The sequence below is a fragment of the Rhinolophus ferrumequinum genome, chromosome 10, assembly GCF_004115265.2.
Source record: "Rhinolophus ferrumequinum isolate MPI-CBG mRhiFer1 chromosome 10, mRhiFer1_v1.p, whole genome shotgun sequence".
Classification (NCBI taxonomy): domain Eukaryota; kingdom Metazoa; phylum Chordata; class Mammalia; order Chiroptera; family Rhinolophidae; genus Rhinolophus; species Rhinolophus ferrumequinum.
Genome location: NC_046293.1, coordinates 4,812,204 through 4,830,626, shown reverse-complemented (window position 1 = coordinate 4,830,626; position 18,423 = coordinate 4,812,204). Strand labels below are relative to the sequence as shown.

Here is an 18,423-nt window from a genome sequence, read left to right as displayed (position 1 = left end):
GAGCACCTGGGACTGCAGGACTGCAGCAGCCCTGTCTCACTTAGCCACAATTTCCACGGGTTTTCACAGCCAGAAGCTATAGGGACTTCTCTTCCTGGCACTGGAGCCCTGGGCTGGGGAGCCTGGTGTGGGCCTGGGACCCCTCAGTCCTCAATGGGGGACCTCCACAGCCAAGTGGCTTCTTCTGTATGCCTTTAGTTGTAGGACTTCTGTTCAGCTAGACTTCAGGCGATTCTCAGTGATGGTTGTTCTGTAGTTTAGCTGTAATTGTGATGTGGTTGTGAGAGGAGGTGAGCACAGCGTTTACTTCCTCCACCGTCTTGACCAGAAAAAATCAGGGATGAATAATTCTTAAAGCAACCAGTTACAACCAGGGAGAAAATCAGGCAGGTCTCAGACTTCTCCACAGCCAGACTTAGTCCCAGGAAACAATGGATCAAAGCCTACGATGTTCTGAAGGGGGAAAGTGTGACCTGTGATATTACATGCAGCCAAAAAAAGATAGTCGAATTTTCCTCAGTTTCATTTCCATTTCTATTTATCTGATCTACTCAAGTAAAACCTTATATAAAATTAGCATCTATGTGAACCTATTTTTACAAATATATTTCTGTCTGTCTCTCCTTTGCACAGATCTGTACGGAAAGATGCCAGGATTAATGCTGACAGGGGTTAGGACCAGTTTGATGATTCACTTCATCTCTTTACTCCTCTGCATCTGTGCCCACCTCACACAGCTGCAGTGAAGATGGGAAGGGACAGTACGGAACCTGCGTAGCCCAGTGCCTGGCACGCACCAAGTGTTCCATATGTGGAGGCAACTCTTATGATTATCACATTGGTGTATAAACTTACTTGTGAGGAGAACCCTCCCTAATCAGTCTAGATGCCACCTTAGGCCCCACTCGGGCTAACCGCACAGCCCATGCTTCAGACAAACACGTCCCCCACCCCGAGGGCTCATTCCCTCGGTGCTTGTCACAGGCAATCTGTGGATCCTGGTCCTGCGAAAGTGCCTCCTGGCTCTTAAGCAGCCATCCCTCTGCCTCCTGTGACCATCCCATGGCATTTGCTCTTCTCTCAAAGGCACTTAAACAGTTTGTTTCGGAGCTGAACAATTCAAATCTTGATGCCACCACAAACTAGCTGTGTGACATTGGGAAATGTATTCATAACCCATGAGTCCAAGTTTCCCCATCTGAAAAAGGGGATAACACCTGCCTTACAAAGCTATTGAGAGAAATCAAAATTAAAATCAAGGTTTATAAAGTATGTACACAGAGCACAATAGATGCTTTCTGTTATTCCTTTTTATGTGCCTTATTTTATCTTACCTGTCCTATTTAATATGCGTGTCATTATATATATACACAATATACATGTCCTATATTATATGTATATATTAACACACACACACACACACACACACTTCTTAAAGATAGAGTATATTACTTGCTTTGTAACCAATGCAGGGTCTCGTAGTACAGGACCCTGGAAGGTTACCTTGTGTAGTAATTCCCCAAACTTGAGAGGCTTTACAAAGGAGAGTCCTGGAATCTGCTGTTAGCTCTCTTGGTTAATGACACCGAGCTGATATCGGAGAATTGGTCATTCGTAAGCTTGCTAGTGAGGCAGAGCTGAGCATCATGGAAGGTGCTCCGTGAATACAGGCTGTGCTGAATTAAGTTGAAATGAGACAGTGACAACCCATTTGAATGAGCCAGTCACAGGCGATAAACCCTGAAGCAAAAAACCACTTGCCTCAAGTGAGCAAAGGGCTGAAAGGGAGACTCGCGACTGCATTGCTCACGCTCAGCCTCACGGAGCCGCCGTCTCCAGAACCACCCAGCAGGTGGACAACCTGGCACTGTGCTGACGCGGCGGGGACAAAGCAAGGACAGCGCTTACTTCTCAAGGCTCTAAGCTGCCTGTGCATGTCCAATGTGACTGTAGAGACTATTTGCCCTTTCAGAGTAAGATTTGCCCACCTTTAAAGGAACAACATGCTCATTATCAAGATATTTTGATAGCAGCAGAAAGAAACAAACAACACCCAGAGACATGTCACTTACATCTGTATTCTGGAATTTCTTTCCAATCGCTTGCTGCTATTCCACACACCTTTTCCACGTTATCGTGACCTTCATGGTCATCACGGCTCGTGGCCGCCCACTGTACCATGTGGATGAGACAAACCCTTTCCCTTTGTTTGACATTTATGTTGTTCTCATAAATCATGATGCCATGACTATCTTTGGGGATAATGCATTTTCCATATTTGACAGTGTTTCCATGGGACACGTTCACAGAAGAGGAATTCCCACGCCAAAGGATACTTTAATAAAAGGACGTACCTCGCTTTCCCACAGAATGCCGAAGGTTCAAGTCATTATTTACACGGAGGTTCTGCAAAAACACGTTATAATCCACGCCAGTCTCTTTATCAATGCTGTAGTGTTGGGCAAACCTAAAAGAGAAATATTCTTTAGTGATCAGAAATTGTGGTGCAGAGACTCTGAAATGAAGAAAGTTTGTTACTAAGGTTTCCTTCACACTGGGGTGGATGTTAATTTTAATGTGTGTTTCTAGCTAGAGCTGGAATTAAAAGTAAACCCTAGGGAATATTACACTTTATTAAAAAAAAATGCAGATACTTCAAAGGTGACCGCTTTTCTCTGTCCACCGGTGGATGCATATAGATTCAAATGGGACGGGAACATTTCAGGACCCAGTAAGGAAGGCCCTTCGTGCAGCACCAGGAAGATCCTCCCCTTCTATGGGAGGAGGAGGGGGTGGCCAGGGCCTGTGCTGCACGGGAGCCACCTCTGCACTCGGAGCAAAAGTACGTCCCACTTTCCTTTAATTATTGGGGGTTGGGGGGCAGGTGGATCTGGGCCATGACACGTTAACATAAAATTTCTATAACCAGAGACATCTAGAGCCAGGTGGAGGGGAGAACATAGCCCATCTTCCTGACCAAGCATATCATTTTAGCAGAGAAACCGAGGCCCAAGGTGACATGCTGTTTCAAAGCAGTTAATTGTGGCGAGAAGGGGGGCTTTTTTGGCACATTGTACGATGTCGATATGCAAAAAGAAAACCGTTACACACAACCAATATTTCTCCCAGAAATATACTGAGATACTCTTTTTTTTAAGTTAAGATAAATAGGATGTTTGGAATTTTTTCCCCCATTATTCAAATGTGCCATTTGATAAATGATTTCCCAGATAATTTCTGCATTATTACATTTATTTTTTTTTAAATGACAGTTTTTAAATGTTTGGTTACATTATCTCCATATGTGTTGGTTTTTATAATTACCTAATCTCACGCTGCTTTCTAAAAATTTAGTAATTATCACTTAAAGTATTTGTTATTTTTCTGTTTTCCAAATTTAACAAAGAGTAATGTCATGTATTCATTTCAACGCATACCTTTTCTTCCACCCTGATGAATCTTGCCTATTGTTCTAATAAGAAAAATTATCCTGAGACATGATAGCTGCCAGATGTTAACACTGAGAGTCCCAGAATAACTCCATCTCTCATCCATAGTGTCTGCCTTGTGAAAAGAAGGCTGTAAGCTCAAGGACCCAGAAGGTACCACCTTATGTTTTCCTTTTGAGTAGCCGCCCTGTAGAAAGTGATGGCTACTCTGCTGCTCCAGGAAAATGCCAAGGTGCTGATAAAATAATCTCGTCACCAGATTCCTCGTTTTCTGGGAATATCCAACATTCCTTCAAGCTGGTATGTATTTGCTCAGAAGAGACTCCTGGCCTTTCCCGATGCCCCGCCCACCCACATTCATCACACCTGCTGCATATTCCCTGAGCACAGACCGAATCCCGTGGTAACATTTCCTCACAGATAAATTTCAAGAATGAAGCATCATTACTGCCCAAGCATGCAGTATCTCAATAGGCGTTTTTACAAGAATAAAGGCCTGGGAGACAGAAGCAATCCTAAGATACAACAACCAAGGCTATTTTCCCAGGGACCCATCTCTGGCCAGAGAGCTCACACATCTGCAGAGCCCGAGAGGCAAGTCATCAGACAGGAAGGCCGACTCTAGGGGCAAAGGAAATGACGCCAACAGCCCCACAAGCCTCTCCGGCATTGCCACCTGGTAATGTCTGTGCCTGGTCTTCACCCATCGGCTCAGGCAGCAGGCTGACCTCCAGGGAGTGAGTGAGCGAGCGAGATTTTCAGGCTGTTCATAAATTATTTTACCTGGGTTCAAGTACTTTGGCCTGCAAGGCAATGGAGGCTTGGGTGGTATAAGATGGGAAAGGAAAAAAAAAAAAAAAAAAAAACAGGGGCGACCGGTTAGCTCAGTTGGTTAGAGCGCGGTGCTCTTAACAACAAGGTTGCCGGTTCGATCCCCACATGGGCCACTGTGAGCTGCGCCCTCCACAACTAGACTGAAACAACTACTTGACATGGAGCTGATGGGTCCTGGAAACACACACTTAAATAAATAAAAGTTTAAAAAAAAAAACCCAATGGGTCTCAGAATAGTCTGATTAAGTATAAAATCTTATTTCCACAGGCTGGATGGTATTCTGCAGCCTAAAAAGAGCTACTTATCAAAGAGTGAAGGGCGCTAATAGGATCTTTAGAGTTTGATATCATCACTGTGAACCAAGCACCTACTATGTGGCTAGCACATAGTGGGCATACTTTGTACACTACGTGGAATCTTCACACCAGACCTTCACACCGGCTCTTCAGCCTCCATTTCCTTAGGAGAAAACTGAGTCTCAGAGAGGCCCAGCACCTCCAAAGGCCCCTGGAACTAGGGAGGGCAGAGCACAGGCCTGACACCAGGCCTGACTCAAAGTCCAGGCCATTCCTACCACGCCGAGCCCCAAGGCCTGATATTAAACAGAAAGCCATAAGATTTTAAAAAAAAGGATTCAAAAAATGCATTGTGTTTCTTGCTCAAAAACTAAAAAGGCAAAATTAATACTGAAGCAGCTTCTGAAGGAAAGAGTATATTCTTGAGCTTCAATAAGAAAAGCATGAAAGCAATTGAAGAAATGGGCTACTTTCATCTTTTGCGTTTCCATTCTAAAGGAAAGCAATTCTATTAAGTCTCCAAGCCTTATCAAGAAAACAGTACTGTTTTTGAGGCTTAAAAAAAAATCTCAAATAGAAATTTGTGGAGTTCTTTATTATTCAATACTTACGAGATGGGGAAACAGACAGTAACATTTTTTATAGATTTACTAGGTTGGAGACTGCAGTGCCAAATGCAAGGTTTATTGTCAAATAAAACACTGTTTTGTTTTTTGATTGCCTGTTTTAAAAGAGTGTTGCTTCTGTTCTATAATTGCGTGCACAAAATTATTTAATTTGTTTTGTTTGGATCTTATTCTGGACACTTTCCCAGCCGGAAAGATGTAAAAATTAAAACATCCATTATGGTTTTTATATTCTGAGGTGGGTTATAAAAAGGAAAAAAGAAGAAATTATTCAAAAGACTAGGAAATACCCAGTTTTTAAAAGTCTCCTTGCTGTTCGGACCCTGCAGTGCCCAGGACACAGTCACACACCATCTTGACTTCCTTGCTGTAAGAGAAAATTCTTCTACTCCTAACAGAACCAACACTCTTTGTCACAGTATGTGGGAAACCACAGCGACGCACTGAACAGCGATGGATAACCGCAGTATCATGAGAAACTCCCAGGCTCAGGTGAAATCCTAAGGCCTGGTACTTTTGTTGGCGGCCTGGAGGATATTCCGAAAAGTGGGAAAAGGTAGGAGCAGGGAGAGCACCTCTCAGGTGAGTACTATATAAACAAAGTTAAACATGGGGCCGCCTTCCAGCGGCTTCCACTCAAAACTCAAGTAGCCACAGAAGCCAAATGTTCTGGAGTTCTCTGGAGGCTCCAAAGATTGCCCGTGCTGACTCCCACACACTGCCCTCGAGTCACGGGCAGGTGGCAGTGGCCTTCAAACGCCAAGGAGCCGCCAAGTGCTCATTAGTCACCGGCCCCTGCTGCAACGCCCCCGCGCCCCCAACCTCAGCAGCACCAGTCCTCAAAGGAAAATTACGTGCGGTTGGCATATCAGGATGGAGAGCCAAGAGGGGGCACATCAAGGAATGAACAAATCCTGAGATGTTTCATTCCTCTCCTCACCCCAGGCGTTGAGTCAGAGTCAACTGGGAGCTGGAAACACATGGGATGGACGCTGTGGTGCCAACCAGGGGAAGACAGACGATTGGTGATGGATTACTTAAATATTCGAGATGTGTTAAATCTGCCAGCCAGATGACGCTCACGCCCTAGGGTACTTAAGGAATTAGAACCATTAGCTCTCATTTTTGAGAATCCATGGAGAGCCGCACGAACATGGGAGAAATGCCAAGCGAGTGAGTGCCTCTTCAAAACAGTGCCGGCAGAGAAGGCGGGAGGGAGGACAATGAATGGAGCCAATGAAGCTGGAGGGTCCCATTTGGAAATTGGTTTGAGGTTCTACCGAGCAATCTCTCCGCGTACCTTCATTTACTTACGTTTTGTATTCGTCGTCTTTCATCTTCACACAGAAGGTCTCCAGAACCCTCCTCAGCTCACGTGGTTGGACCAGACCAGTCTTGCTAACATCAATGAGCTCGAGAGCTTTGATAACAGTTCTAATGTTTTTGAAAATCTGTGTATAAAAGTGATTTAGGAAAAGTCAAAAGATCCAGTGTTGAAAACCAAAGCGGTAATGGAAAAAAAAGTGAAAGTTTTTAAATGCCCCTTTTAAAATACAATGTTTTCAAAGACTCACAGTCGTAGGTATTACAAAATGACATGTCTATGGAAAAAAAAGAACACTTTGCACTTACTGAATGTTTTCAAGGCAATTTTCTCTGTAAATGGTCTTAGTAAGTTTAAAAAAAAAAATAAAAAAAAAAACTCTACCTGATGTGAGACAGTAAGTCTCAAGCACAATTCATTCCCTTTTAAGCCATATGAAAAATCTTTTTTGTTATTAGGTTGGTGCAGAAGTAATTGCGGTTTTTGCAATTATTTTTAACCTTTTAAACCACAATTATTTTTGCACCAACCTAATAATTGATGCTTCAAAACTTAGCTCTGGCACACCTGGACTTGTACAATTTTTATTTTTCACAGCCACATGCACACTATTTTTTACTAGGAGCGGAATGAAAACATAAGACTGTATATTTCAACCCCTCTGAATTTTTCAAAGGTGTTACAGGAAAGTTCTAGAGAAATCATTCCCAAATTCAGCAAATGCACATGGACTGGTCACACAGACGTGAAAGGCATTTGGACAGGCCCTGTGGAGACGCAGGGGGCACTGAGCTGAGCACTTGCCCTGAAGCTACTTAGATTGAGAGGAAAGAAACATCCAGTGGGGCTCCCCACGTGCCAAGCACAAAGCCATGTGACTGACTCCTGCCAACCCATATGAAGGCAGTGGGCCTGTGTCCCCAGTTTTAGATGAAATGAGGTGCAGGGAGGCTACAGGAGTCACCTGACGTCACCCAGCTGGACGCCGATGAAGCTGGGATTCCAACCAGATCCACCCCTTACCCACACCACCTGGCAGAGGAGGTAAGACATGTAAGTAAATAGTCACCAAAGCTGGGCCGTGGGGACAAGAGACAAATAACAGAGACAAACGAGGGGCTGGAGGCCTTCACAGAGGAGAGCAAGTACTTCAGGCCAGAGCCGTCTGGGGGCTTCCTGCAGGAGGCAGCATCTGAGTTGGGAGAGGCGGTGGGGTGCTGACGAACCAGCGCTGAGCAGCACCCCCGCCCTGCTCGAAGCCCTCCAGAGGCCCCCTCCCCTGCAGGCCAAGGCCAGTTCTTGCCGTGACCCCCCTCAGGCCCCTCAGACCGGCTCCTAGCTGCTCTCCCACCTCAGATCCCCCCACCGGCCCCTGGCTCTTGCTTTCCCACCGAACTGGACCACTGTCCCTCATGAGTGCCAGGCTCTTCTGCGCCCGGGCATTCGCACCTGTGTTTCCTTCTGCCTGGAACATTCTTCCCCAGAGAGCCACTGGCTCCTCCCCCACCGGCATCTTACCACGCAGGCCTTCGCTGACCACACGCGTAAGTACTTCTCACCAACTACTGTAATGCCCGTCTTCCCTGTCTGTCCCCCCGGGAGTGGCGACTCCCGGAGAGCAGGGCTGTCTCGGTTCATGACGTCAGGCCCTGGGCGTGGACAGCTGCGGGCCGTGTCCATACTCAGTAAGTGTGTGTTCGACTGAATGACTGAATCCTTCTCCTTCCCGCTGAGGAAGGCTTGTCGGGTGTCTGCGCACCCCTCCTCAGGGCCCCGCTGAGTGTCATGACGGTAACATAACTGAACAAATATTAATTGAATGTTGGTTACGTGCACAGCCCCGTGCTAGGTTATATGTGCATCTCCCATTTCTAACAACCAGTGTGTTGGCTGAAACGATCCTAGTATCCGAAACTGGGGTACCAAACGAGGAAAAGTGGGGGCGGCATCAGCGGGCGGTGTGCCCACCCTCAGCTCCATCGCTCCGTCCAGAAGAACCGAGCCCCAGCAGGGACAGCCCATGCGCCCACGGCCAAATCCAAACCTCAGCACTGGTCTGCTGTCAAGTCCTAGTTCACCCGCGCTGGTGAAACGGAGAACATGAGACGATGTGCTTTTTTAAACCCCAAAGCAACCCATATGGACCTCCGCGTGGAACGCCGGGAGGCAGGAGTCTGGCACAGAACTCACACCCACCAGAGGTATGTCTCCAAGTTTCTTATCATTTGTCAGACTGAAGTTTGGCAAGATGGGAACTGAGCTGCAGATGGCGAGGCTTATCAAAAGCAACGTGAGGGCCGCGGTGTGCACGACTTGTCCCGTGCAGGACAGGAGAGAAGAGACAGGTACAGAGGACGTGCACGGCTGGGGTCCCCGGGCCGAGGCCATTCCCTGCCTCACCCCTGTCCCTGCTGCCTTAGAAAGGGAGAAGAGGGCAGGAGAGGAAAACTAGGATGGTGTGGGCAGCATCTAGCTCCTTTCTAGGCCAGCTAGACATTTGCCATTTTGGTGTAACTGGGATGAGTTTGCACTAAGAGCCAACTGTCTCCTGCTTACCTCCCACCCCCACGCCAGCTCCCACTTTCATGATCACCTGGCTCCAGCCATCCTGAACTAGTTCAGTTCACAAGCACAGCAGGGTCTCTGTGCAGCCTGGCAAGTCCTCGCCCAGCCTGCCAAGCCCCACAGGGTCTGACCCCCCACCAAGCCCTCTGGACCTCACCCCTCCCACTCACCCTCCTCCCTCTGCTCCCTGTTCTTTCTCACACACACCAAGCGCTCATCCCCCAAGGCGATGCAGCCATGTCTCCTCTGCGGGGCAGCTCTCTTCCGGCCTTCCCAACTCCGTCGCCGGCCTCCACGGCCTGCACTGAAGTCACTCTCATGCCCTTCTGACCACCTGCTTCATTTTCCTTCCTCACATTCACCTGCACGTGGGCGGTTCATATTTCCTTCTGGTTATTGTCTTTCTTCCTCCACTAAAATGCACACTCCATGAGGGGGGGACTTGGTTTTGTTTGCTGCTGTATCTTTGGGACTCTGTCCAGCACCTGGACAGAGTGGGTGCTCGCCAATATTTGCAGAGTGGGTTACCATGCTGCCTGCTGCCTGTGCGCCCTGCCTGGCCCTGCCAGTGTCCCCTCTGGGGCGGGATCTGGTGCCTTCTCTTGTGGCTCTCCTGATTCCCTTCCCATCTGTCACTGGCTCCCTGACTTCCATCTTGACATCCTGGTGTATTCCTGCCTACACTTGGGACCTAACGCCCTCCTGTGCACCCTCCCCACTCCTGGCCTCTGCTCTCCAGGTGACCCTCCCCACCCTTCAGGTCCCCACTGCTTCCAGTGCTCGGGGAGGGCCAGACCCACGGAGGGAGGGGAAAACTGGTGCACAGTGAACAAAAGGAGGGCCACTGCCTCTTGCTTCCTCTTGCCCTGGGGCTGCCCAGAGATCAGCCCGAGGAAGGGTGCTCTCCAGGCCTGGCTCCATTCCCTGTGGAGGCCTGACTCCCTTTCCTGCATTCCAGGTGCAGCAAACTCTTGCCCGCTGCCTGTGTGGTAAGTCTGCAAGCTAACTAGTGGTTTCCACACTTTTAAATGGTCGAAAAAATCAAAAGAAGGATATTTTGTGACATGTGCGAGTTACGTAAATTTGAAATTTCAGGTTCCCAAGTAAATTTGACTGGCGCCCACCCACACCTGTTTATTTACATGTTGCCTATGGCTACTGCCCCTTCGAGGGCAGAGTCGAGTAACTGGACCGAACGTCCAGTCCGCAAAGATAAACATATTTATGATCTTTACAGAACAAGTTCACGTCCCCTGTTCCATTCTCTCCCATGCTCTCCCACTCAGATCTGAGTGGGTGACAAGTGTCAGAGGGCTGTATGTACATGAACACGAGGAGCAGCACTGAGGATTTAAAAAGAAAACCAAAAGAACAGTTAGGTATGAATTTAAAGACTCGGGGCCCAGGAAATGGGCCTCTTCAGAAGCCGCCCAGAGTCTTCTCTGCCCAGCCATCCACCCCACGCCCTGCCCAGACTCAGGCAGCCGGGACCCAGCCAGGGGCTGCGACCCACTATCTGGGGCAGAATAGTGCACGACCAGCCACAGGCTCCGAGAGGAGCCTTTGAATCCCGGCTCCATGCTATTATTCAGGTCACCTTGGAAGAGCCACCTGACTGCTCTGAACCAGTCTCTTCATCTGTGAGAGGGGAATGAATGAGGTGCTGTTGGCGTGTGCCTGAGGTGAAAAGCTCACGTGTGCGGGGGACACACTCAGTATGTGGTCAGCAGAGCTGCTGACTGAAAGCCAAAGACCCAGAACAACACACACTCATGGGGGGAACAGTACGAGGCTGAACCACACGCCTCCCCACCCAGCCAACTCCTCCACCCCCTTCACTGCCCTACTGCCCAGCCCACGTTAACAGAAGCCTCGAGAAGGCAGAAGGTCTCGAGTGGGCAGGAGTCCAGGGCCAAGAACGGGGCCTGGATCAAGGAATATTTGTTGAGAGAGTGAATAGATGGATGATGGATGGAATGAGGGGTGATGGATGGATGGATGATGGATGGATGGACGGACAGATGGATAAATGATGGATGGAAGGATGGATGACGGGTGGGTGGGGTGTCTGTAGCATTCATGGGGAAGAAGCTTTTGTAAGCCAAGGAAATCCGTATGTAGACAGCAGAGGTCCCTGAAGAAGGGCACATAGGCATTTCATTCCCCAGAGGACTCAGTGATCTGCCCTGCACCTTCCTGGGGACCAGAACTGAGAATTGGACAGAGACAACAGAGCAGGGGGGAGGGGCAGGTTAGAGCATCTGCATGCCTTTTGTTGGCATGGATAGGACGTGTGGATTTTCCATGGGTTAAGTGGAGACCAGGAAAGGTAGAAGCTCGAGCTGCCCTGCTCCCAGGGGCTGCTCATCAGGGGAGGGGAGCCGAGAAGCCTGAGGATGTGAGGTGGACCACCAGGAGTAGAGCTGAGGAGGCCCAGAGGGCTTAAGCCAGAGCTGAGGCTCCTCCTCGGGAAACCATAGCGTTCGGAGGCCCCAGAGCACTGTCCTAATAACCCCCACGTACCCTGTCAGAGAGCAGCCTGTCCAAGCAGCCCACAGAAGACAAGTTCCCTTTCGTCAGCCCTCATCACAGGCCCTGTAAACTGGGAGAAAGGAAGCAGAAAGAGGGAGAGAAGGAAGTGTGAGCAGGCCGTGCCCTCACTGCAGGTCCCTCGAGCTGGACGGAGGGAGGAGAGGCCTGCTGAGCTGGATCTGAGCTTGAGGACCAGCCTGCATGGCCTTGTTTATACTAAATGTGACCTGACAGCCACCAGATCGGCTTAAGATATCCTCAAGGGACAAAGAGGGCAGGGTTGGTTGTGCCTGCTTGAGAACAGTGCAAAGCGAAAACTCACAGTACTTCATATTTGTGCCCCACAGAGTTCAGATGCTTCACTAAACTGCTCACAATGGATGTTATTATTACTCTATAGTTCTTTGTTTAAAATTCTTTTTATAGCACTTGGAGCTCCAGGAAGGAAAGCTGTGAACCCAAATAAACATGACCACCCAGACTTTAAAGGAGGTGAGAAAAGGCCTGTGTCCTCTGAGGCCCAGACCCCCACTCAGGCAGAAACGCTGCCTCTGGGGGCCTGGCCCTGCCCGGAGAGAGGGGAAGTTTCTTCGCGCCAGAATCATGCAGGCTGCACAGTAACTGAAACCTCCTGCAACTGTATTCTGAGTAGCTCCCGATTAGCTGTTTTCTGTTCCATTTCTCGCCTGGAGCCCCCTTTTCTCACCCGGTTTCTGGCAGAAGGGGGTCGGCAACGCATCCCACCCGCCGCCTGTGGACTGCACCTCAAGGGGCGGGGCCCTGGCAGCCCCCCGTCTTGGCTCTGCAGCACAGTGGAAGGAAGGGGCTCCGCACCCACTGCTGTCAGTCTGGCACCTTTCTGTCACCGCAACTAAATCCATTTCAAAGTGAAGGAGGAAATTTTTTTTAAAATGAAACCATGAAAAAGGAGTTCTCTGACAATAAACACATCAATGCTCATTTTCCTTATTATTCTACTTTTGGCTATTTCGTATAAAATCTTTAATTAAAGTTTTTCTTTGAAATTGTCATTATCAACCCAGAAGAAAGAAAGGGGGAAGAAAAGAGAACAACACAGCTGTGCAGATATGAAGCGCTATTCAGGACTAAATGAACTGGAACGAAATAAGTAGCTTGACTGTTATGTTCTTAGTTTTGGCTCCGTATTCTCAATAGCGCAGTCTAACTTGTCACTTTATATCGATTCCATCTGTTTACACTCTGCAGAGTATTGGCTTCCCACCGTGAACATTTCCTATTTACCAGCTGGTAGAGATGAGCCAAACCAGATAGGAAAAAATTAGACTACATTCAGAACCTCATAAACACAAACTTTCCATTTGGGGACGTGTGGGAGGCGTGGCCCGGCGCTGGTCACCTTTACCAAAGGCTGTGCCTCGGTACCTCCAGGGTGACTCTTTCGCTTCCGGCTCTGGCGTTCGCCCCCACGGGCGAAGGACGATGCATTTACTTACTCACTGCACGTACGCGAACCGTGCCTCTACCAAACCTTGAACAAGCTTACATAAAAAGACTTCTACATGAGACTCATGAAAACAGAGAAAAGGGAGCTGACTATGAAAGAGCTAAAGCAACGAAAAAATTATGGTTGCTATCATGGAGCAACAGCCCAAAAATCTGGTTTGGGGTTTCCTTGAAGCCAAGGTGAAACGGAAAACTTGCTGTTATATGCACCAAAGGCCATGTCAACCTTCCCTCACATTGGATTTTCATGTTTAAAATGTTTGCTTGCAACATATAGCTTAAGGATTTCTAATAAGAAATTCTAGCTACCCATTGAACTTCTGACACAGCGGTGGAAATGAGCCCTGAATCTAAATGCCTGGGTTTTAAACGGGTACCAAATCTAGAAGCAATACTTCCTGTCTCTCCTTTCTTTCTAGCCCAGCCCACACCCGTAGGATGGGCTCCACCCCAGGCACCGCAGGCCAAGAATATTGGGGCCCTTGTCACCAGGACCCCCGCTGGCTCCCAGGACAGAGCTGCATGCTGGGAGGGGCGGGCCAGGCCCCTCCAGGAACCCCATGTGTCCCCACACACCGGAAATGCTCAGCCAGCCAGCCAGACTGACGTGAGGGCCACTGCTTGTTTCCCAGGTCTGAGCAGGGCTACCTCTGCCCCCGCTGCCCTCGCACCTGCGTCCATGACCCTGCCAACGTCAATCTCCTCACCACTCCTCCCTCCCGCCACAAGCCCCTTTTCAGAAACCTTCACTGGACCACCAGCGCCTCCACCTGCACGCCTCGCCCCATGCTTTAGGGTTCATACCCGCCCTTCAAATACGTCCATCTTTTTCTCCAGCCTTCTTTTCAAACTCGGCCTGTCCCATCCTGCCTTGAGAAACAGAACTCTCCACAGAACAGTCACAGGGCTGGTCTCCTCCCTGCCCCGGCCACAGCGCCACGTCCCCTTCTTACAGGACACTGCAGTCCCGAAAGCTCCCCTCTCCAACCTCACGCCACACGCATTCAAATGCCACCTGTGGTCCAACTCAGGCTCCAGTCTCGCCTTCCTCATGAAGTTTTCCCCCGCTATTCCATTTCCTGGGAACTTCCCTAACAGAACTTAATTTCGTCACCCAGTAGGTATTTACTGAGTTCCTATCCTGTGCCAGGATCTGTTCAAGGCACTGAAGTTACAACTGTGAGCAAGACAGAGAAGGCGCCCTCTCCAGGAAACTCGCCTTGGCAGTAAACAAGTAAACAACCCAAAATCTCCGTATTCTAAGTGTTCACAAAAACACACAATTTTCGATAGCGTAATTAAAAACATCTCCCTGCTCTGGGTGGTGAACACACAATGTAATTTATAGATGATGTGATACAGAATTGCACACCTGAAATCTATGTAATTTTACTAACAATTGTCACCCCAATAAATTTAAAAAAATAATAAATAAATAAATAAATAAATAATAAAAATATAAATAAATAAATAAATAAATAAAAACCTCTCCCTGGAGAGATCTCTCCCGGTGAGCGCCGTCAGCCAGGCAACCAAAGGTCACGGGCCCCTTACCTAGAAGAGTCTGACGAGACCTGACTTACGTTTTCAACAGCTAATCGTGGGGCAGTGTCAGGGGCCAGGAGGAACAGGAAAAGCAGTCCAGGGGGTGTTGACAAAGCACAGGGCAGGGACAATGGTGGCAGTGGGGATGGAGAGGTGACGGGGTTCACAGTACAGCAGAAAGGACTCGCTGAGGGACTGGATATGGGAAAGCAGTATCAAGGCTAGTCCTAGGTGTCTGCTTCCATGACTCAGTGAACGATACACCAATTTACTAAAGGAGGGGGGAGGCCAAGGGAAGAAAGCTTCTGGGGGTTGGGGGGCGGCTGGCAAGGAGGACAGTCAGAAGTTATGATTTGCTCTGTGGACAGTGGTGAGTCCAGAGATCCAGGTGGAAATATAAACGCGGCACCATCAGCCGGTAACCCTTTCCTCCTTCCCCCTCTGCAGCTTGAAACTCAAACTGACCACATACTGTCATTTAACTTTCCACGTGACAATTCATGTCTCATCGCCTCGAAATGCAAACTCCTCAGTTTTTGAGTAACTTCTGGCACTATGGTAACTTCAGAATTATTCTCACTTAGAATCTCAACAATATTGCAACAGCCTTGCGATACCGGTTCCCCCTTTCACAGCCAAGGAGACTCGCGCTCAGGGTCACTCAGGCTCCAGCCTGCTCCCCCGGCACCGGGCTTTTCAAACACTCCTACAATCTTGTTTGTACTATTGATTTGCCACATACAGGAAGATGTTATTTAAAAGAAAAGATAAATTTAGTCTGAAATAATTACAAATTCTGGTATAACAGAATCTTTGCTTTCGTTTCCCGACAAGCCTGTACAAATTAATAATAGAGCAACCAAAAATAGGTCCTGGGGTAGAAATGTTTTCAATATGATTTTTTTTTAAAATAAAATGCCAACTGATTATTGTGTTATGTGAAATTCTCTAGCTCAAAATGTAAGCGCTGTTCTGCATTTAGTTGCACGCAGACACACGGGTAAGAGCTGTGACATTATTAATCACTATATCCAGTTATGATTGATGGGCTTTTCTGCGGGGAGGAAAAAGTGCCTCAGACGCAATCTGTCCCAACAGCTCTGCGATATGCTAATATTTTCTTCAGATGAAAGAGGAGGTGTGTTCAAATACCTGCTATAACAGGCAATTAATACGGAGCACACCAAGGTAGAGCAGATACAAGAGGGATTAGGAGAATATCGCAAATTAACCAAAAGCTTGTGTGTTTTAGTAAATGGCCTCATTTTGAGTTTGACACCGTCTTTTTATTAGGCAAACAGACTGCATTCCAGTACATTCCTTCATGCTAATGTGGTGTTACAATGTTAAGGTATGTTTATGACATGGTTGTGATTCCAGCAACTGTTTCTTTATTCCTCAAGCCCTCGTTTTTTAAATTTTTTAAGGAAAATTCACCTACGTAAGAAAATGAATCTACCCATCACTTTTGTCTCTTCTTCATGAGGCTATTACAGACAAAGCAAGCAGCTTCGTACCTCTAATTATTTACTAATTGCTTCCGAAATGACTAAGGCTGCATCCACAGAACTCCAAGGCACCAGGGTAATCCCATAAAAACTTGTGTCAGCTCAGTGGCTGTCCGACAGACACACTAGTCACGGCTGACGGGGTAGACCAGATGTTCTGACATCATGGCGCCCAGGCTCAAAAAAGCATCCCTGAGCAGGGTGGTGACTGGATACGACAGCAAACAGCCTGGGGCTTGGGATGTGTTTGTTTGTTTATGTCTTTAACTGAATTATGCATTCTTGAATTCTAGTCTTCACTGAAGAAGAGCGTTTTTGTATGTTTGTGTGTGTGGAGGGGGGCAAGTCATGTCATTTCTAAGCACACACTGTGTTCTCGGGTGGGTCAGAACAGCTTGCCATTTCTCGGAATTCCCTGGACATGCTTACAGCGTCCACCCCACCTCAAGTGGCAAGATGAGATTGTCTTCCTTTGTCAGCCTCTCTTTTCACTTCCATCTTACCCTCCTGTGGGGAGTTGACAAAAGATAAAACAGAGTAAAAGGACCAAAATGTAGTTAGCTGGCAGCACACTCAGCCTTTGGTCCTTTCTGTCCTGGCAGATTCCTCACCTGAAGACCAGAGACCTACGTCTTGGGCCTGGACATGGCCACCGCTCCAGGATGGAGCCGGGGCCCCCGGGGCAGGCAGGAAGCGTAAGCCACTGAGGAACTGGGAAGAAGTATGAGAGCAGGATGCCAGAGAGAGAAAAGAACAAGAAACTCCCCAATGCCCACGTGAAGTAGACGCTACCTGGACAAAAGGATGAGTCCGGTTGGAACCCGGCCCGGCCCCCTCGCAGGGTGATGGGAAACAGACTTCTCTCTCTGTCACGCACTGGGCCCACTCCAGGTATCACAGTCACATACGCTGACAGCAAAGGGAGCAGCACTGCCTTCCCGAAAGAGGCCCTCCGAGAGGCAGGGCCCCGGGGAGGAGGGCCCGGACTCTGGCGCCAAGCTGCCAAGGCAGCCATTGCAGCCGTGAGCCCTTCGTCACACTGCAGAGCCTCTTCTAGTTTCCGTCCATCAATGTGCCTGGTGCGGTTCTCCTGGGAATGACATGATGCAGTCCAGGAAAGTACCCAGAACCGCTCCTCATAAGTGCTCAGCCAGTGCTATTATTATTACTAGAGCTGGAGGAAGGCCCAGCCAGCCCAGGGGACCTTTCAGTGGGGCTGACACAGATGCTCTCGGTTGTCTTCCCCAAATCCATTCACCTCGACCCTCTTTTCTCCTTTCTCACAAAACCGTCCAGTTTCCCTTTTGTTCAGATATCCACCCTCTGGTGGCCATGTGCTTCAGGGAGGGGGCCCAGCTGCCACAAGACAGTAACCAATGCCATTGCAGTGATTGGGTTGGGCGTGGAACATAATTTGGGCTGTGAGTCACGGGGAGAAGTTTCCCCGTGTTATAGTCATGTTCGGAGAAGTGAAACACTGGAAAACACCTGACATCGCAGTAGCTGCAGGTCAAGCCTCTGGGTGACCAGAGGAGACGTGACTCAGCTGGCCCTGGGCCTGCACGCCCTCCTGACTTCTTCTTGGAGGAGATGAGAAGTTTCATACTGTCTTGCCAGTCCCGTTGGATTTTGTTTCTCACAGGGTAGAACAACCAAACACCTCGGTGCTGAGGGGGTGGCACCTGGTGGCAGGTAAAGCCTAGAATGGGATGGGTTTCGAGAGTGTCTGACTAGTGAGAACAGCCTCACTGGTGGGAAAGGACTAGCATTTACTGAGCACCTAGTATATGCCGAGGGCTTCACTTACATTGTTCTCATTCTTCTTATAACTATCCTGACAAGTCGGTTTTGTTGTGTCCACTTTACAGAGAAGGAAACTCCGCACAGTGAGAGACAGACCTGCCCAAGGCTCCCTGTCGGAAGATACAGAGGCTGGATTTCAGGCCAGGGTGCCTGATTCCTACCAAATCCCTCTGTCTCCAAGGAGACTATGAGAGCAAAGACCTCGAAGGCCAAAGGACTCAACAACTGGTCAAGGGGATGTCCAGTCCAAGGACAGAACAGGAGCCAAAGGAAAGCACAAATGTGACCAAGTGAAAAGCAGGCGTCAGGAGCGTGAGGGCAGGAGGCCTGTGTAGGCCCCGAGTGCCCGCTGAGCAGAAGCTGAGTGCCAGTGAAAGCAGAACCGGGCCCACCTGGGCACACAGAGCTTCCTCTTCCCCCGACACAGGGCCGTGGGCTCAGACGGCAGCCCCTTC

General features: G+C 48.7%; 1 protein-coding gene across 1 annotated transcript in view; it reads right to left on the bottom strand.

Moving 5' to 3' along the window:
- Positions 1–18,423, bottom strand: part of EFCAB6 (EF-hand calcium binding domain 6) — a 223,760-nt gene that overhangs the window by 166,624 nt on the left and 38,713 nt on the right. Inside the window, exons 8-9 of the mRNA XM_033118658.1 lie at positions 6,521–6,657; positions 2,355–2,467 (exon numbers count right to left, since the gene is read on the bottom strand). Coding sequence (XP_032974549.1) covers positions 2,355–2,467; positions 6,521–6,657 — 250 coding nt within the window. The remainder of the gene's footprint in view (positions 1–2,354; positions 2,468–6,520; positions 6,658–18,423) is intronic.